This window comes from Formica exsecta, unplaced genomic scaffold (genome assembly GCF_003651465.1).
Source record: "Formica exsecta isolate Colony F162 unplaced genomic scaffold, ASM365146v1 scaffold444, whole genome shotgun sequence".
NCBI lineage: Eukaryota > Metazoa > Arthropoda > Insecta > Hymenoptera > Formicidae > Formica > Formica exsecta.
This window is the reverse complement of record NW_021851677.1, coordinates 732,644-755,122: the sequence shown is the minus strand read 5'-3', so window position 1 is coordinate 755,122 and position 22,479 is coordinate 732,644. Positions and strand designations below refer to the sequence as shown.

Sequence of the window (22,479 nt, the reverse complement as noted above, 5' to 3'; positions counted from 1 at the left end):
ATGTAGAGCGCATGTGTGCGCGATTCGTAATTCACTAATTACAAATTATTAAACAAATATACGCCGGGTATCAGGATAGCACTCTTGAATAAACACTCGAGAGCGGCAATGACGATTATCGATGATAAAATCGGGTCCTCGCGCTCGAAAGAGATAGAGAGAGAGAGAGAGAGAGAGAGAAAGGAGAGTGGCCGCGAGGGAAAGAGAGAAAGAAGAGGGAGGGTGAAAACGTATGCATGAGCGCGACCGCGTGGTACACCTGGATAATAGATTTTGTACACGAACGCGCCACCAACCGGCGCGAGTAAAATACTGGTTGCGCTACTAATTGTCGTTAATTGCCTACTCTATACGGCCAGTTTTGGAATGAGGTTTTGTCGCCCGCCCCGGCTGGCGCAACAAAAGTAATTGCGATTCATTGCGTCGCGCTCACACTCGTATCATTTGAAAGATCGAAATGATAGATTTTATGTTTAGGAAAACGTTTTTCCGAAATTTCTCGTACATTTCGCAATCTCGTTTTTTTTTTCCTCATCCTTTTCACCCCTTCCCTTGTTGCTTTCATTCGCCGCGCCCTGTTTCCCCCATTTTCTGCTGTCTTCCCTCGTTTTCCCTCTTGTTTCTTTTTCACGGTTTCACAAGCTCCCTTGTCGGTCCCTACTTCCTGCCTCTCCATTCTTGTCATTCTTTATCACTCTTTATCATTCTCTACTCTTTCCCTTTCCTATGTTTCTTCTTATTTTCTTATTATTCCATTTCTTGTTTTAGATTTACTCCTTCGTCTCTTTATCATTGAATAGTTTGATATGAGTACCTCCGACGTAAAAATGGAGTGGTATAGAGGAGCTGAGAATCAAACCAGAGAATTTCGTTTTAGTCGCGGCTAGCGGACGGAATTTTCGTCGGGTCTGCTAAGCCTCTAAGCGGCTTAGGATTTCGTTGTACGCTTCATGAAAAGAACGAAAGAGAACTCGACGTTATAGCGGGACAAAGAAAAAAAAAACAATGTAGCCTCGGAACAAGAGAAGAGAGAATTTCTGTCTGTCCGCGAACGAAATGTATTCCAGGAAGTGTTGGTATTCCGACACACAATCACACGCGATTCCGCCTCTCCGGCCAGCATTTCCGTTCGCATTTCTAATTTATTTCACTATTTGTACAATCCTCTATCGCAGTTCCATCTTTCCGGTTGCATAATCCGACTTTGTACCTAAAGCTATATTAGCGTCAACTGACGGTTATTCCTCGATTATTGTGCTAGACATTATCGTAAAGTGTATAAATCCTTTTTAATTAATATCGAAAAAATTTTGCGTAAAAAAAAGATTACGAGCCTCTGCGAATCGCGATTAATTTTACTGGATTAAAGGATTGGATTTGCCAAAATTGGCCGTTAAATGATGAATTGCCAATTCCGAATTGGCAATGCCGTGACGTTATATATGCCGAAAAAAAAAAAAGATCGAAATCTTTGATGGGAATTGGCATCGCTTAAAAGTTTGGCAATTCGTCAAAGAATGAAAATCCGTCGTTGCGAGTCACTACCCTTATATTCGTAACGCGATATCATTGTGGCGGAGACTATAATCCAGGATGAACGGAGATTCTCAAACACGAGCTACGCGGGTTGAAATCCCAAATGCCTTTCCTACGTTTATCCAAATGATATGTACACTACGGCTTTTCCCTAGCGGTCTCTATCTTAACACTTATTGTTAACCGAACGAGAGAAGATTTTCCATTTTCCGGTCGGTTGTACAATAGCGTTGCTACTCCACGATGCACAATATAAGTAAACATTGAATTTAGCATCAGCCTCTACTTAGTTACTGGAGAACCTAATAAAGCACATTTTTGAATGTTATCGAATTATTTTACGTCAAGAGACAAAGAAAATAAAATACAGAAACTTAAATAAAATTATAAATAACTTTAAATTATCTAAATATGATTACGTTTGCCAAACGAGTACGACAACTCAGTTTATTCTACAAATGTATTTTAAAATAATACTTCACGCAATGAATAAAAGTATAACTATTGTAAAGCACTTTGTGAATAATAGCCTTTATTTCGCGGATTAAAATACAAAAAAAGATTTTAGTGCAGAGAAATTGTTAATTAAAATATCAGTCGGGAGAAATCGATATCTCTTTTTGGAAATTGATTGAAACAGTCGGCTCGCATGTTCGATTTTCGGCGGCGTCACTCGTATTTTGCGATGGGTGTCAGCAGGTAACGAGAACAACGGGACAATTTCTAGTACCTTCGCATATATATAACCAATGTAACGTGTATTTGGAGAACGTCCATACCGCAAGATATCTACGATCCGTTCACGTAACACCGTATACGCTCGCACACGAGCGCGTATATGAGCCGTGCGTCACGTGCGACCGATGGCGGGATGTGAGGGCGATACACCAGCATCAGCAGAGAACGAGAGAGAGGGAGAGAGAGAGGGAGAGAGAAATATATAGAGAGAGAGAGGGAGGCCAATGTCTCCGGGTCTCCAGGATGGTCAGACGTCCACGTCCACGTTCACGTATGGGAGCTAATAACGACGAAAGCGGGGTCAAAAGCCGACTAAAGGCCGATGGGACCAACCCCCATTCCACCCCCTCTATCCGCTCAGTTTCAAGGCGCTCCATCATTATTGCGACAACGTTTGATCTACATGATGCGTCGTCGCACCCGGTAGATCCGCGTCCAGTCGCCGTAATTACGGCTAATGCGCCAGAGCTACGGCAAGCCATGGAACTCGCGAATGTTCAATATAATCCCTTCGATACGTTTAGATTTATTGACCGGCCAGCGCCTAGTAGCCGTAGGCGACTACAAGGTAGCCGCCATCGGATGAACAACCAGCCGTCAATAAATAGATATACAATATAAATATTTAATTCATTAAGAGAGCCGTAACTCTCTTCCTCCCTTTTCCCCCCCCCCCCCACCCAAAACTCCTCGAATCGTTCTGACTCATATAGCATGCTTCGAATCAATATACTTTTTTTTTCACGTGACATTTTGACATTTCATAGAATCGTGTTTGATCCAGATGTATTGCAAACGATTGCTATCTACGTACATCGGCGAGATAAAAAAATATCGTGTAGCAAAATAAGAAGCAGATAAAAAAATATTGTGTCAAAAAAGAAGCAATGAGTTTATTCTGCATAAATTCTTGACTATAGATATATAGAAAGTTTACGTTGCTAGTTTTAAACAAATAAAAATAAATCTTAACAAAATTAATTATTGAACCTTACGATAATCGTTCGTTAACCATTTCGGGAGACGATATCCCGAACGTTTCGATTAATCGATAATATTTCCCGGGGATATAGTGCAGGCTCCTCTGATGTATTAGCGCATCGTCGAGCTAATTCAAAAGCGATCTTTCGAATTAGTGCACTCGCGACCGCGGTTTCCGCGGCCCTGAGCCTGTATCGGCGCGATCGATGAAACACGAGCTGATTTCGGGAACCGCTTTTGTCTCAACTCGAGAAAGGTCCTCTCGTCGGGTCAAATATTCTGCCGTGAATGTTGGACCGTTCGATACAATCGCGCGCAATCACAGCGAAATGGAAGAGAGGCGACGCCTCGCTCGATCAAGCACATTTCTTCAGAGATACTTGGACGTTTTATACTTTTCAATCTACTCGAAGTCTACAACGCGGTGATTATATACGCTGATGTGTATATCTTTGAAACTTTATAAAATTAGCATGTCGTATATACATTATGCATGCGCTCGTGTCTCGAAGATGACAGCCGCGTCTCGTGTATCTCCATTAAAAAATATTCCACGTTTTATATAGCTCGTCTGTTAGCGGAGGGCGGCGAGAAAGATCTCGGACAAATTCAACATTATACGAGCGAGTATCGATAAGAATATCGGATAGAATTGTCACACTCGCGATGACCGAAGAATTCGCTCTAGAAATATCCCTTATCCAATCGTTGGTTTCGCCCTTCCTGTATTCTTCCCGACGAGTTCACCGAGAGAGAGAGAGAGAGACTTGGAGTTCACTCCGTAGTTTATATTCCACCAATGCCAGCATCTTTATCGAGGATCGGGAAACCCTAATTCCCCGGAGAATTCCGCACTAAGAATTTATGCCACGGAAACAATTTCCGATGTGCTCGCTCGTCTGAAAAACTCTCTTACCAATACCCTTCAAATTGTTTTTTTTTTTTCTTTTTGGACGGATGTAGGGGCGACGGAACGTGAATGTGTGTCTATAAGAAGAAACTTTGCATTACACGCATGCATGAGCAAGTTTCATTTCACTCATCATTGAAGTTTTATTTTATTACGCACGTTTTATTTTATTACGTATAAATTGCGTTTGGATTAGAGACAAAATCTCGTGAATTTTATCGCGACAATTTTATTTTACTTCTTCGAAATCCAGAATCCCGTTTCGATCAACTTCCAAGATATATAATATTGAAGAGTACTTAAAGATATATTATATGAGATGCGTCTATAGCAATCAACAAGTCAAAAATATGCACATTACACATACACTATTCAAAATAATTATCATAATAAACTTGATGCAACGACCGACATAATGACCACTGGCATAACAGTATAATGTAACACGTCGCTAAAGCAGAGCACAATTATTTTTGTTGTATATTGTTGGAGAGCAAGATATATATATTCTAATACATTTCTAAAAATGCGCTTATCTTTAGCAACATACCGCAATACGCATGATAAATTTAACAATATTAAATCACAAGCATCACACATTTGTCGAAAACGCAGCGGGCAGGACACAAAGTAAAATATTAATATTATTAAAAAATAAATTATCAATATTGTTAAGAAATATTGAAATAAAATAGAGTCGAGAGATCTCACTTGCCGTTACATCAATTTGTCGCGACGCATAATGTGAGAAATTGATCGATTCAATGATCCACGCATATTCGGGGCATCAAGATCCCTTATTGCGGAGATAATGGAGGCGCGGAGTGCTGGGACCTTATCTCGGTAAACGGTCATTTATTACACCGGCGTATTCCGCGCATAGTATTCGCGTCCCTAAATCACTGTTTCAACGGGATTATAGTGTATATATACGAAGATAAACGTCTAACCCTCACCTTGTCCGCAACGCACGCGCGCGCGTGGCCTCGGCGATTAGGGTAGCTTCCAGCAGTCGCACATTGCGTAATATAAACACCTTATGATTGCCCTTAGGGGATTCCGCAGGCGCATCGGTAACGATAAACCCGTCCTATTTACAGGGGTGGCCGGAGGAGCGAAACGGTTGTCGGGTCACGTCCGTGTAACTCGTTCGTTTAAAGGGTTGCCGGGAGGGGTGTGTGCGGGTATTCGAAAGTATTTCATTGTGCGCAACGTTTGAGAGTCAATGGCCCGGCAACGCGCGTAGGCGTACCTATGTAATTCTCGCATTACGCGCGACAAAATGTTAGCCTTTTGTACTTTACAGCGTTGAATGGGAATTATTCGGGTCGGACAACACACCGCCAACACGCAATCGATGGTATATCATTTGTCGATTATCGTTATCGAACATGTATGTCGCGCGCTTTTAACGAAAAAAGAGATCGCGTATGCCATGTCACATACATTTTTACGTTGAAGATCGATTTTTTATCATTTTAGAAAAACGAGATGTGTAATCCGTCATCTAAATATAATTTTATTCTTGAATTTCAAAGCTAAATAACTTCATAGAGATAATTTATAGCAATATAATTTATAGAAATGATCCATTTTAATACGGATAAATGCAGATTATACGCTTAAAAATAGTTAAAAATAATGTTGCTAATCACAATCGTACGATTACGGATGTAAATTTGCGTCGGAATGCGTTGCATGTAAAAGGAAATATCGCGTGGCATGTAGAAGTGTCGAATATCACAACGAACCCGAGCGCTCGCTCTCGACGCGTTAACATTGTAGCAATCGATTAACGTGGTTTCTGGTTAGCGCAATAATATCTCGTTGAACTGCTCTTTGTAAAGCGAATGCCCGTCGATCGCATTCGCGAATGTATCGAAATAGCGAGACGGGAAAAGAATCTCTATCGCGTTATCGATCTTCCGAAGCGAGCGCGATACGGATTTTTGCATGTAAATGCGTATCCTCGCCCGCCGTCCTCTGCCCTCTTTGTACATTCATGGTACAGATATGCGCGGGTAAAAAAAAAACGCAGGCACACCCACACCACACACACGGAGGGTTTTTCTTCCTCGTCAAAATATTCTCGCTCGTTAAATTTCCGTCTATCGCGAATGTCTCTCGAGACATAGTCGACAGATCTTCCTCGACATTTACGGGACGATACATCAGTGTCACCCCTAAAGATTTCAGTTCCTATGGCTTGACTATCAGTCCAAATGTCAGGCAACAGCAGCTGCTTGAGATATGAACTTACATTTCGAAATTAAGCCCAAGTTTGGTAGAATTATACAGCGTGGAAATTGATTGCGCTTTAATACAAAACAAATTCACATGTGTCCCGCAAGAGAATAAATTTATCTACGAAGATTGTAAATCCGGCAATTGTGATTATTCACTTCTATGGTAAAGCGCAAGATAGCATATAGGGAGAGAGAGAAAGCGTACAAATATATTTATCTCTTGTAAATATTTAAACATTTGTTTTTCATATTCTGCGCGTGTCGTCTGTTTACCTTATTCGAACTCTGTCATATTTGTTTTTCGCGCGATATACGTTGGTTATCTGCGATTACGTTAATAGTGCAGCTGTCTACCATCTGTCAAATGTACACTGTGCATACTTTCTATCTACATTTATTAGCTTTTAATGTCACAAAATGTATAGCAACTAATTTATTTTAACGCTTGACGATACAACGATTTACAAGAGCGAGAGACTTGCAAATCTTAATAAACTGGGTGTAACCAAACACACCTCTTTCTCTCCTCACCCTGGAAAGAGATTGCCGCTAATACGGTAGGGGTGTGACATTATCGATTTCTCTGCTATCGGGTGATCCGATACTTCGATAACACACGTCCGCCTCGCGCCGTTCGCCGACGAAATGGGAGAACTTTTGACGCGCGATAAAAGTTTGCCGACATGACTGGTAAAGCTTCCATAGGCATTTATCTTTCACAAACAGATCATCAATGCACGCCGAGGGCCGCGCGTTTCCACCAGATCATCAAATCTGTTTTTATCACGCGCTTGATCGTTTAATTGTCAGCCGTAAATTAAGTTAGATCCGACACAGAAAGCTATAAAACGAATAAATGGTGCAGTAAAGCCGAAATATATTGGAGAATACGATTAAAGAATAAAAGTCTATACACACTATATACCTAACGTCACCGTCACATCAATATCAAATATTTTCATATCAAATGAAATAATACACACAGTCAGAGATTTAGACCTCGCTGTCGATATTAAAAAATTTAAGAATATTTGATATTACGTTGACATATCACTTGTATAGTGAGCATAGACTTTTAATCGTGATAAATAAGAGAGGAAATCTGCAGATTATATGAAAATACGGTAGTAGAATAAACTGGATGGAGGGTCAGAGTTGGCACGATGAAAGCGAAATAAGCTCCGCGATATGTCAGACTCATTTTTTTTCTCGTTTTTTATTTGTTATGTCGCGTATGAAAGCAACGTCTTTTGCAAGGATTCATCTTTTCCAGCGCGCGCTCTGGAAAAATTAAAGGGGACGGTAAATACGAGTCATTATCTCTCGCAGGTCGTAGTTCAAAGGATCCTCTCCTGCACGCGACTCTGATTGAGCACGGTTTATAACGGGCACTAGAATTTTTCAACGTAATTAAAAAGATTATATATCTCATTTTCGAATTAACACTTTTGTTTACGCGAGGGCGCGAGATCTTAAGCGATAAAATCGAATTAAACGGGGTAAAATAGAATCAATCGAGTCGCAATCAGCGACGATCCAGCGAATATCCTTCGCTTGCGATCCTCGAAACGCGAGATACGAATTTCTTCCCTTTTATTTTTCCTCCTCGCTTTTTTGTAACCAAACACACCTCTTTCTCTCCTCACCCTGGAAAGAGATTGCCGCTAATACGGTAGGGGTGTGACATTATCGATTTCTCTGCTATCGGGTGATCCGATACTTCGATAACACACGTCCGCCTCGCGCCGTTCGCCGACGAAATGGGAGAACTTTTGACGCGCGATAAAAGTTTGCCGACATGACTGGTAAAGCTTCCATAGGCATTTATCTTTCACAAACAGATCATCAATGCACGCCGAGGGCCGCGCGTTTCCACCAGATCATCAAATCTGTTTTTATCACGCGCTTGATCGTTTAATTGTCAGCCGTAAATTAAGTTAGATCCGACACAGAAAGCTATAAAACGAATAAATGGTGCAGTAAAGCCGAAATATATTGGAGAATACGATTAAAGAATAAAAGTCTATACACACTATATACCTAACGTCACCGTCACATCAATATCAAATATTTTCATATCAAATGAAATAATACACACAGTCAGAGATTTAGACCTCGCTGTCGATATTAAAAAATTTAAGAATATTTGATATTACGTTGACATATCACTTGTATAGTGAGCATAGACTTTTAATCGTGATAAATAAGAGAGGAAATCTGCAGATTATATGAAAATACGGTAGTAGAATAAACTGGATGGAGGGTCAGAGTTGGCACGATGAAAGCGAAATAAGCTCCGCGATATGTCAGACTCATTTTTTTTCTCGTTTTTTATTTGTTATGTCGCGTATGAAAGCAACGTCTTTTGCAAGGATTCATCTTTTCCAGCGCGCGCTCTGGAAAAATTAAAGGGGACGGTAAATACGAGTCATTATCTCTCGCAGGTCGTAGTTCAAAGGATCCTCTCCTGCACGCGACTCTGATTGAGCACGGTTTATAACGGGCACTAGAATTTTTCAACGTAATTAAAAAGATTATATATCTCATTTTCGAATTAACACTTTTGTTTACGCGAGGGCGCGAGATCTTAAGCGATAAAATCGAATTAAGCGGGGTAAAATAGAATCAATCGAGTCGCAATTAGCGACGATCCAGCGAATATCCTTCGCTTGCGATCCTCGAAACGCGAGATACGAATTTCTTCCCTTTTATTTTTCCTCCTCGCTTTTTTCTTTTCTTTTTTTTTTTTTTCCGTCAGACAGCGAGTCAGATAAGACCGTAATGCGATGTTCCGAGCAGCAGTAGCAGCTCTGCTCGCGTATAGTTAGGCGACGGGAAATCACCGGTCCGGAATACCACCACCGGCGGCGACGACGAGAGGGTGGCGACTGGGAGAGAAGGAGGGTGCACTCGGTGCACACTTCCATCGTAATTCAGCGAGAATGGCCACGCCATCAAACGCGACGATACCGCAGCGCAACCTCGAATACTCGTACATGTATATATACGAGCGGGCGTATGCACAAGCCCTGTATTACGCGGCGAATTTGCAATATTCGACCGAACTCCGATCGAATGGCGTCGAACGTTTGCGCTGGCATGTTGGAGCACGGACGTCTTTCGTTCTTGTCTCCGTTGTATACCACTAACGTAAATATCCTGACTTAAATATACGGCTTCGATCGCGACAGTCGCGACCCGCGCCACTTTGTTCCTATTCCAGTAATGCAAATGGCTTCACCGATATAATCGAATACGATTTAGTTTGCCGGAGTTAACCGAAGGAAATTGCCTGCGGGATAACAAATTAATGTTGGCGATATCAAGAAGGGGCTATTAGGTACTTGTAAACTCTATCGTATTACTTGTAATTTTTTTCTTATACAATATTTATAATTCCTTCTATAAATATATAAGAATGCATTCTAATAAGAAGGAATTTCTCCAATAGAAATAATATTCAAGATCTGCAGTATTCAATTAAAAAAAAAACAAAAAACATTTTTTAAATAATAATTAATCAATTCTAAGTGTCCACCGGGCCGATTAGACTTTGATCCCCTAAATTAAGATTAATTTCTTTTCGATACCCGAAAAAAAAATGAACTTATGTAATTATATAAAATCATATATAATTAAATCCGAAAATGTTTTGGCGCGATATATAATCTGAAAATATATATTATTATATCTTATCTTATATAATCATATTCGACTAGATCTGATTATATATGAGAAAACAGATGTAGCCAAATATGATTATATATAAGGTCATATCACGCCAAAGTTCGGATTTGATTATAAATGATTATATATGATTATATAATCACATCAAGTCCATTTTTTCCCCAGGCATGTTGGGGTCGATCAAAAGAAGGGAGGGCTGTTTCGTCCCCGATCCCGCGCGCTTACATTGCCGAACTGTTCGACGTCTGTCCGCCTGTCATTAATGTATCGCCACCCACACGACGTACGTTAGCATCGCGGCGGGTGGCACAGACATATACACACACACATATATACAAACACACACACACACACACACACACACACACACACAATTCGCCACGAGCGGTGCTATGCGCGTCGAGCAAACACCGGTTTGCAACACGGTAAACATATCGGTGCCCGCGCGGTGTAGAAGCGGACGTGGACGGGGGCAAAAGCGACGACGGGGGTTGAAAGCAGAGCGGGCGAGTTGCGGGCCCCGAGAGCGCGAGCGCGCTCGTTCCCTCCACGTCGGTGTGTCGCCCAGTAATGAATAGGACATAAATCTGCGAAGCTTCTCTCTGTGTGCCGGTAACGTTCCCGGGATCTCTCTTTCTCTCTCTCTTTCTCTCTCTCTCTCTCTCTCTGTCATCTCCCTCTGCCGCTAACGCCATTTACGCGTCTATAGATCCTAGCGAGTGAGCGAGTGCGTACCGGCGACGGCAGGGAATTTTCCATCCAGAGCGACGCGAGTGGACGTAATGGACGTCCACTTTTCCGAATACGCGTTCTTCCGTTTCCGCGACAACGCCGCAGGAAGCGACGGAGACGGGCGGGTTTTATTCGCCAGCGGGTAAACGATGGCGGCTCCGCCGATGAAACGACGGAGGAAACGCGCTTCGTGCACTTTTTTTTTTTATGACCGGAAAATCGCACGTGAGTATCGGTCGCTCTGAGCGCTCGTCTATATCGTCGAGTTTACTTAAGTCGTGTAACGGAGTTACTTATATTCGGCTTTCTCAACGCGAAATATGACATCGCGGATATGTCAGACCATTGAAGAAGCAATTGTCAAAAATTTGTCCCTCGCTGATATTTTTTTTAAACTCGGAAATACCAGTCTGGGGAATTAATTGAGTGAACGAAATTATATGTTGTCAGATGACGGCTGTAACATAATCATTGAATTACATCTCGTCTCGTCGGTTTTGCTATTCGCGTATACGGCATCTTCGCGGACATCCGGTATATTACTTGAGACCCGCGATATAACGGCTATAACCGTAGAAGCGGCGATGCAAATTCTAGATCGACTCGATCACAGGCCAATACCCGCAACGATATTACTTTCTGGTCACTCCACGGTACATCTCGGAGATCGTTTTCCATCTCGCCAGGGCTACGAAGGAGAGTACGTGAAGAGGATCCGCTTCCGCAGCCCGGAAGCGGGATAAAGCGAGAGAGACGAACGGATCGGCCAAGCGGCAGGTTTAATTTCCGGTCGGATAAATTCTGAAGTGGCGAAAAGCTGATCGCGATTCGATGGATAACGTCGGGAAAACGTGCTGCTCTGAGGGAGCAAATTTATATAAATATTGTAGAGGATCCTGGGGGGAAATTAATAAAATGCGGAATGTACGTGGAATGGAACAGTAGTCGGAGTCGCAACGTGATTGTTTCCAAAGATGCTAATGCACCAGGATCATTTACCTGGAATAGCTTCTCCAAGTTGCTGAGATATTTTTCTTGATGTTTGTTCTTCCTCGACGACTTTTCTAATCTCTTTCTTATTTGAATAAACCGTTTGGAAAGGAAAAATGTTGAAACTGTGAAAACATTTGTGTTTATGTATAGTCTCGTAACTAACGGGTAACTTCAGCAGCAAACTCTTATAAAAGTTTAAAACGAGAGATTTTTTTAACATTCAATAATCACAAATAAATATTTTTTGAAATGATAAGATAAATTAGGTAATTTTCCATTTACTCTCTTTATTCGAGAATAAAAAATGATTGGTTCGATTTAGCCAATAATCCATAGACAATGTTATAATCATGCGAATGATTATTAACTATTTGATAATGCAATAATTACATGGTCTGTGATGTTCATAATGCTCGGCAAATGCAACATATAGTAACTGAGTAATGCATTAATGGTACAGCTTGATTGCCTATCAATATAATATTACTAATAAATTTGTTAAAATGTTGATTATAAATGCAGATTGCATATCGGAATACTAATTATTATAAAAAATAATATTGGAGGATCTGGTGATAATATTGGGGAAAATATTGGGCTCAGAAAAGCTGTCATATTTTTCAGAATTTAATTTTATTAAGACTCTGAGTATATTTCGTATAATTCATATTACAGAATATAAATTCTGTAAAAAGAAAAAAAAAAGAAAATTCGATAAATGTAGGAGAAACAGATAATATGACTCTAATTTTGAAAAAATTACTTTAATTAAAAAATTAAAGGTTTTCAAGGTTTTCTTTACATACATAACATATAATAGTACATATAAAACTCAATTATATACATAATTTCGAGCATTCAGAGAGAAATTAGGTTTTTCCATATCACTGCGCAAAATTTTCACGGAATAAATATTTGGCTATTTTGAGATTTTATGATATTGAAGCAGGCAATTTAATAACATGAAATGATAATGAACTATAGACAGCAACCGACGCAGCAATAACAGTTTCCGCAAATTGTTGCAGCATAAAATATACTTACTAATTAATGAGTAATTTGTTTATGGATTAATATTATAATAAGATGGATAATTTATCGATGCGTTTGCATTTGATTCCGTTATTATCTATGCCATTATTAATTACTCGTCGTAACATTGAGCTTTTACGTCAATCGTGTATCGAGGAAGAAAAGATTGGACAAAGTTTAATTCTAAAAAAGATTATACTATTAAGAATTGTATTTTTTTAAGGAAAATTTTTTTTAAGGTTTCATTAATAAAATATTTAATACTCTATCTTGTGATGCAATTTGTGGTTGAAAACATAAACGATAATTCTGGAACGCTTTATATATATATAAGTCATACTTTATCCTGTGCACACTACGCTATCGATAAAACACTACGCGGCATCAAAAATAGCAAAACTTTTGACTATTAAATTTCGGGATCATAACTTTTGATCGAACATCATATCTATTATATATTTACATGAGATATCAACCAACCGACCCTCATTATTTATGTATGAACGCTATTGGCAACGAAAATGTTGAACAATTTAGATTATCGTACTCGCTCGTTCAGCTGGTCCAGCGGTAAAAATGCACGGATATTGACTGCGATTTGCTCGAGGTCCTTTAAATTGAATTTCGAGGATCGAGGCCGAGTTTCGGCGTCGCGGGAAACGGGTGCGGAAAACAATTTCGTCGGCTTGGTTGTCGCTAATCAGCACTTTGGCAACGGACTGATGAAAAATTCTCATTGAGATATCCCCTTTTTTCCTTCGCGGCTGCCTCCGCCGCGTCGCTACTATACTGTGTGGGCGGAACAATATCCTTTCTTCGCGACGACGTAGAAAATCGGAAAGTCGGCCGGGGAGACAGGCGGAAGAAAAGACCGAACGAAGAGCCACACAGAAAGGGAAGACGTCTCTCCCGTTCCTTCCATTCAGCAGTAGCTTAACGATCTATCCTTTTGGAACGACGGTACATCCTCCAACGTTCTCCCGCGCAATTCCTTCTATTCTCGTTTGTATCCACCGCATCACCGCTCCCTGTCTTATTCTCCGTCATTGCTTTCTTTTCATTTCGCTTTATTTCTTGTTCTTCTTTTCGTCTTGTTTTCGACTGGGTTTTCCGATTATTCGGAAAAAAATTAAGCGCGGGGAAAAAATAAAGATACTTATACGTCAGATGAATGATCCGTTTAAGAGAGTTTTGATGGAATCTTTCTTCTTTTAGTAGAGTAGCAATTAACATAAACTAATGCATCTAATACGTATGTTTGATATATTTTAATTTTGTAAAGTACAATATAATATTATACGTATAAAATCATGCACGTGTGAGATATAAATATTTTTCCATAAGTTTGAAACATAAATGAACATGAATTGACTTTTGAATAATGATTGTCACAATTAATGAGTGACACAAATAATGAATGGAACAATTTAGATTATCGTACTCGCTCGTTCAGCTGGTCCAGCGGTAAAAATGCACGGATATTGACTGCGATTTGCTCGAGGTCCTTTAAATTGAATTTCGAGGATCGAGGCCGAGTTTCGGCGTCGCGGGAAACGGGTGCGGAAAACAATTTCGTCGGCTTGGTTGTCGCTAATCAGCACTTTGGCAACGGACTGATGAAAAATTCTCATTGAGATATCCCCTTTTTTCCTTCGCGGCTGCCTCCGCCGCGTCGCTACTATACTGTGTGGGCGGAACAATATCCTTTCTTCGCGACGACGTAGAAAATCGGAAAGTCGGCCGGGGAGACAGGCGGAAGAAAAGACCGAACGAAGAGCCACACAGAAAGGGAAGACGTCTCTCCCGTTCCTTCCATTCAGCAGTAGCTTAACGATCTATCCTTTTGGAACGACGGTACATCCTCCAACGTTCTCCCGCGCAATTCCTTCTATTCTCGTTTGTATCCACCGCATCACCGCTCCCTGTCTTATTCTCCGTCATTGCTTTCTTTTCATTTCGCTTTATTTCTTGTTCTTCTTTTCGTCTTGTTTTCGACTGGGTTTTCCGATTATTCGGAAAAAAATTAAGCGCGGGGAAAAAATAAAGATACTTATACGTCAGATGAATGATCCGTTTAAGAGAGTTTTGATGGAATCTTTCTTCTTTTAGTAGAGTAGCAATTAACATAAACTAATGCATCTAATACGTATGTTTGATATATTTTAATTTTGTAAAGTACAATATAATATTATACGTATAAAATCATGCACGTGTGAGATATAAATATTTTTGCATAAGTTTGAAACATAAATGAACATGAATTGACTTTTGAATAATGATTGTCACAATTAATGAGTGACACAAATAATGAATGACACAAATAATGAATGACACAAATAATGAATGACACAAATAATGAATGACACAAATAATGAATGACACAAATAATGAATGACACAAATAATGAATGACACAAATAATGAATGACACAAATAATGAATGACACAAATAATGAGTGACACAAATAATGAATGACACAAATAATGAATGACACAAATAATGAATGACACAAATAATGAGTGACACAAACACGAAAACACATATACAATCTTTTTTCTGGTTTCATTTGTAATCTTTTCTTGGCCTTCTGTTTCACGGAAAATTATACTCGGCTACGATGAATGTTAGGGTCTTCGATACTTCCTTCTCCATCTATAAAGAGGCTGTTAACGAAGCAGGAGTTAATTGCGCGATTGTGTTTCAGTGAAGAAAGCACAGTATTACGCAGAAATACCCTCGTTCTTCACCTCGGAGTCGTTTATGAATTCACATTGTGCGCAGAACTCGTAACGCAGATTCAAAAGCGACGAAAGCTCGAAAGCTCTTTTGATATATTGATGCCTTCCGTGGAATTAAACATATTTTCAATGCATAATGAGTGTTTGTATACGCTTATTACACCCTTAACTCGCGTTTTGCAAAGAATGCCTTTTCTTCTAATGTTTCGACGAATATTAAAACTTTAAAGTCATTGGAATTAATTCGCATCTGTAAGGAAGAGTAATGAAATATATTCGTAATGACTACCGTTCTCTTTTACGACCGAAAAGTTGCGGACTATAGATATGTAAATGAACTTTCGGAATAGTAGGCGAGGCTTAATATTCATCATTCGTTGACAAGAAATCAATTACAAGCATGTTATATGTATGTATACGAATAGTGCAAGAGAGTCGCAATTTTTTTTTTTATAAATATTACGTTAACACTTATATTTTTTTAAGCGCAATCATGAAATATAAAATATAGATCTTTTATTTATATTTTAAATGGACGCGTGCACACATGCATGCACACACGCATGCGCATATACAACTAAAGCTGCAGAAAATTGAAATTCCGGAACTAAAAAATATAACAAAGCATCGAAAATTCATTTCACCGAAATATTATTATTTGACAATGTCACTTCCAGAGATATTTGAGGCTACACAGAAAATAGAAAAGCAATTTAAAATAGATAATAGCCTGAAAAATTACTAAAGGAGAACACATGTATAAATTCTCTCATTATAACTGATATTTCGCGATGTCTCACTCTTATTTCGATTTTTCGGGGATATGTATGCCCTCGCAAATGTTATTTCGGAAATAACGACACCGTGTGAGAATTTTCAAAATAAATTACTTGCTTTTTGGAAACAATTCCTCGATTTTTTCGGCACTCCCCGGAAGGGGTTCGTCGAAATATAACGTTTTCGACTGAACCGCGTTCTGCGGTGTTGCACGAAAACAGAAAGCTTAACGCGAAAATATATATCGGGCAGCGATATATCTCGAGTGCGGCGCAGTTTTTCCGTCGCTTTTAATCCCGCGTACCAGCGATGCTATTATTGCCTACAATTCAAGCACACGTTGACAGCCGGCAGTCGATTATTTTCCCCGTGGTGAAACACTGGTACCGCGATATTTCCAGTAACCAGCGGGCGAAGCCCTCTCTTTCTCGCGTTCGTTAAACACCGTCCGAATTTATGCTTTATGCGATCTGACAATGTAACGAGCGTGAGCGAAACTTTATCGAATTACAATCAGAATATCTCCCGCGGCTTCGTTGCTTTCGATTCGATTAAAATTGCCCGAAGCTCCTATTATCAAGAACATTTTATTTGCTCGTTTTTCTTTTCTTTTGCTTTGTTTTTTTTTTTTGCGGAAGCCGCGTAACTCGCTTCAAAGCAGAGGCGCTTTTAATCGGAGCTAGTAAACAATTTTATATTTTACGCTGATTCGTAAAATCTAAGTTCTTTACAACAATTTTCCTCTAAAAGGAGCACAGATCTTCCACTCTGCAAATTTATCCAGATTTTTTTTTTTATCAAGAATTACTAATTGCTGATAAATCAATCTCTAATTCAGAATCTCGCAACGCGAGGCCATCTTGCATTTGATAGATCTTTGGCGCGACAGTGTACTTGAGATCGTTTCCGCATTAACGAGCAGACGTGTCAGGTTGATACTTTGGTGTGGTTTTCGTGATATATGGCGGTGATTGCGCGGTGAGAGGAATGAGCGCGCTGAAATTCCAGCGAAGTTTCGTTAACGATGCGCCCACGATGGAGGGCGGCCGACGCGCAAAGAGCGCAAAGTCATTCGAACAATCTCGCTTTACTGTTATCCTTTACACCCTTTCCTCCGCACTCGCGCGTTCTCGAGAAACGTGATTTCACGATGCCGTGTATTTTACGACTCATCATGCATCAACCGAATTATCTCTTATAAATGCGTTAATAATCGACAAAATAATAAATAGTATATACATCCTTTTTCGTTTTGTAAAATCTTGAAACACGTCACTCATTGTCGCAGGATAGGTGGAACGAATGAGACATTCTTGTCCTATCATTGTATCAGTGTAATAATAAATAGCTATAAAATTTTTCTCAAGCATGTTCTTTTTCGCAAAGCTAAAAATTTGTGTTTTTTATATTTGTCTCGTGTGTTATTTCATTTATAACACGCACACGCACATATCCACGCATACGAACTCGATTTGCATTCATACATGTAATGCCGTATACTATGTAAGCGAGTCACGCATTGGTCGGCCGCACGCGTAACGAAGTAAAGAAAGGGAACGTTTAATTAAAAAATTCCTGGAACAAATTGATTCGTTTCAGCATGGTATTCCCGTAGTTGGATGAAACTATCCGATACGCGCCATTTCTAGCAACGTTGATCGAATAGTTATGAACCTCTTGCTAAAAGCTGTCATATCGCTAAATTACCAGTGCAATTTAAAACTTGCGGCTATGAAAGTGCGACGAGGTCTCAGGGACGTTCCGTGTCAATTTTTTTCTGTTCTAATAAATTGCGGTTATACCCGGAGGTAGGATATGTGCCGATATTGCATACGGTACGGGACAGTACGTTCTATTATCGTATAAAATAAATGAGAAAGAAAAATGTAGATTTGACCCTCTCCCCCTTCCTGATTGCTTAATTTCTCGCGGCACTTTTTTTACCGTCACAATGCGAAAAATTCGCCGTGCATCTCTCGAATCGTGAAACGAATTTAAGGGCGGAGGGTGACAGAGCAACGTCGTGTTAGATTAATGACCGCATATAAAGGACAAGCCTGTTTCACCCGTTGATGTAGAGACGCGGGATTCGCATATATGCGACATTGCGGTTCAAGGTTCGTGAACGAGAGAACATCGACAAATACACACATACACACACGCATATATATACACGCACAGAACGGTAGTCTCGACGTGTGGTTCGCACGCGTACGCGCGTTCACGGCGGGTGCTCGAGATAAATGAAATTCATAAGACGAGGGTATCCTTGAGACACGGGACTTTGCCGTGCCGGGTGGGCGATAGTTTCGCGCAAGAGGAAGCGAGAGAGGAGCTCGTCGGGGTTAGTGTGGGGGTCAGAGGGGGGCTCGTGCAACAAGTGACGTTATTAGGTTGGCGCCGGAGGGTTGCAAGGGAGGGAACGGAGCGAATCATAATGCATAACTCTTGCCCGTCCTTGTCTTACCTCTCTCGCGCGCGCGGCCATTCAACTTCTGCGGAATTGCTCGTGCCAGCTTAAACCGAATTACTCCCCGAAGACTGAAAATTAGAAGATACTCGAAGAACTTTACGTCAACTATTTTTTTTTTTTAAATCAGGCCGCTTCAATAAGACTTGGAACCTCTTACTTTGATTCGAATAAATATATTCCGATTGATATTTCGGAAATTGAAGACTTTTATTGAATTAAGTTAGGAAAGGGTCCGAGCAAACCGTTCGATTCTTCGAAGAAATCTTTAGTTTGATAAAAACTGAATCGGGAGACAAATGATAAAATTTCCCTCTCCTTTTCCCTGGGGTTTTTGATAAGAAATTCCACAATCGCCCACATATCGCCTATCTTAATCTTCTTGACAAGCTCATGTTATGATATCGAGACGGTGCACTTCAAAAGCTCGTTTGTGTCCGGATCGGTGCCAAGTTACGTCGGGCTCATTCGTCCTTGTCGCCCGATACGGTAATCGACCGGGGCCGCGCGAAGACGTGCCCCGTCCTAGAAAAGTAAATTTCCATTCTCTCGTTTCACGACGCTTGGCGCGAACCGCGAAAAGAGACCGTCGCCGACGGCCTCTGGAAGACAAAGAGGCTTTATTACGCCGAGGAGAACGATGGAAATTGAGAACGGCGAGGGCGGAGATTGGCAAGGATGCCGGGTGTGTTCCCGTTGGCGTCGAACGGCAAAGACGACTACCTTATATCCGCGGAACTCGGATTATTACCGCTCAAGACGGTTTTATCTCCCCGCGCGTCTCTCTCCTTCCTTTTTCGTATAATGGGTTAAAATGTATAAAATGTATATACCCACAGTATAATCGCGTGCTATTTTTTATGAGACTTTATGAACGCATTCGTTATAACATTGAGTTTACTTTCATAGTTCTCTCGCTCTCTTTCGGGAGTTTTAATCTTACAACGAGACAAAGAATCAACTAAAGTAAGATTGAAGTTAATATTTGCTACTTAAAAAGTCGTGTTTTTCTTTTCCCTTCTATTCCTTGTCATACTTTCATGACTTTAGAGTTTTAACTCGAGCGCAGCGATAGTGATTGAAGTATGGATCTAGAAAGACAGCTGTGAGATGAAAAGTATAAGACCGATACATCTCACCGCTAAGCATCGTAAAAGTTTTCGATCTCGCGCATGTGAGTGCATAAGGGAGAAGCTTTTAAAGCTGAAGAAAATCTTAAAGATACACCCTGAATGATTGAGGAGAGATCCTACACGTGTAACACGTAAAAGCAACGGGCGATGGCGAAAGAGAAAATGGTAAAAAGAAAAAGAAAGCCAAGAAGATAAAGAGAGAAAGAACTTCCAATGGACGACAGAACCGCCGTCGTGTCGTCAAGCCGGTCGTTCTTTTTCCGCCTCGCGGCCCCCTCTGTCTCACGGCACTTGATTTCCGTCTTTCCCATTTTCCTCTTTCGCTCCGTATCCTCCCTCCGTCCCTCCGTCCTCGTCTTCACCCCGAGTCCGCCATTTTTGTTTGTGTTTCGCGGTGATCGTGAACCGGAAACGGATGTCCGCACCGTGAAAAATGGCCGCCGTTGCGCTTCCGGTACGGGAATGTTCCCCTCTCTTTCTCTCCCCCATCTCCCGCTACACCCCCATATCCCTGCCCCGAATCCTACACCCAAGCCTCGTCGCCGAAACGCGTTTTATCCAACCGTCCCTTGCCGTCGCGTTCTATCTTTCTGCCCTTTTACCATTGTTCTGTCCGACTTTGGCCATCGACCTGCGCTCGAACCATTTGACGCAACGCGCTACATGTGTTCTTGACGTCGCAAACCAAGCGTTTTATCATAGCTCCGCGCGCGCGCGCATGTATGTGTGTATATGTGTGTAAGAGCTGTCCGTTCGCGCATGTGATTATATAATAGTAATTGTCTCTCGACACTTTCGCGCGACCCGCGCATTCCCACACGCTGAAAGAGACACGAGAAAGACACCGAGCATTGTATGTTAAACTTATCATAAACATGCAAAATTAAGGAATACGCTTTAAATTCATGAAATGTTATTATCCTGGTATACTGCTTTCGTTATATATGATTCATGATTACTACGTAATTTTTTTTTTTTATGCGATGATTATGATTTTCTCGTTACATATTGAAACTGAATGAAAAATAGCACGATTAATTGAAAATCCTGTCTGCTTTGAAAGCGCGGACATAACATTAGCGGATTAGAAGCCATTTGCTTAATCTCTTTTTAGTTTTGCGCTTTCAATTCAATTATTCGCTCCCGATCAATTACCGGAAACTCTGGATTAAGAGCTTATCTCTCTAATCTTCTCGCTGCATACTTTGTTTCAGGAGAGTTTCAAGAATGTGTTGAGCTGATTACATCTAAACTACACTAGGGTTTTGGGAATGGAGTCGACATTATTGCTGCTCCTACTGATCGGTAAGTCTAACGTTAACATAAAACCCTGCTCGAGCAATTACGAAAGACATGTCGGCGTTCTTCGATGTTGATTATTGGAGTCATTAGCGTAGGATCTGCAGTTTTGAATGGACTTTGAAGCAGAGACTATATTTGAAAGTTTCGGCAAAACTTTGGTAGCAAGTCACACTCATTATAAACTTCTCGGTCTGGCAACACTCCCCTTTTGCGACAATGAGTTATTCCGCAATGTTGGGGAAATACTTGCCGAGTTAGAAAACGATTCGCACAAATTGTTATCATAGAAACATTTTTTTCTCCATCTTATTTTACTTAATTAAACTGTCTCGCATAAAGAAAATAAAACTTGTCCGCGAAAATGATATCGCTATATTTACGGATGTGGAAGCAAGTTTATTCGTTCAATGAGCATTTGATGAATTGTTCAGTGGATCGTTCAATTGTGACAAAACTGTTTCTTCGTCCAATAGTATAAAATATATACAAGAGAAAATGCCTCTGCTATACGTGTATACTGTAGGCAAATGGAAGTTTCGTATCTTTTAAGAATCGTACAAAGTTTTCGGGAGATACAATTTCAATATGCAAAGTGGGTCGATGAGAGACACAAAAACGGCGTCAAGTTCTCGAATGCATTTCTTGCATTGCTCCGCATTTTTACCAATATTCCCACGGCTCTCTTTTCACGAACACGCGAGCGTAGAACAGACGGAATAAAAATTCGCAGTCTCCATCGAAGCGCGAACGTTCGGGGAAAGTGACTCCGATTTGACGCTCCGTGAACTTGCAGAATAACCCGTCTGCAGTCGATCGTGGAGGGAAAAGGCGAAAAACGCGTCCGTTTCGCGGCGAGCATCTACGTCGCGCGCACCACCACGCTCCGTCCACGGTCGATGACCACGTGGAAGGTAGGAGCGAGGACGAATGTGCGCGGGAGCGGGAGCGAGAAAAAAAAAAAAAAATAGAGCGAGAGGAGGAAAAAAAGAAAGGAGTACGTTTGGTTTGGCAGCGGGCGGTGGGCGTCGAACTCGGGACATCGCGCGCGGATGACGAGTAATCGATCACGAGCACTCTGCCAACACTACGTGGCGAAGAGCACATGGTGGTTCTCATCCGGCACGGGGTGGAAAACTCAGCGCGCGCGTTGCAGCGAAACGCCGATCTCCGTCCCTTTCTCGGAATTGTTCCCGAACGAAAAAAA

General features: G+C 40.9%; 1 protein-coding gene across 1 annotated transcript in view; it reads left to right on the top strand.

Annotated features, from left to right (window-relative positions):
* The window catches only part of LOC115240695 (Down syndrome cell adhesion molecule-like protein Dscam2), a 94,391-nt gene that overhangs the window by 29,445 nt on the left and 42,467 nt on the right, over window positions 1–22,479 (top strand). Inside the window, 1 exon segment of the mRNA XM_029816001.1 lies at window positions 21,188–21,278. Coding sequence (XP_029671861.1) covers window positions 21,245–21,278 — 34 coding nt within the window. The 5' untranslated portion in view covers window positions 21,188–21,244.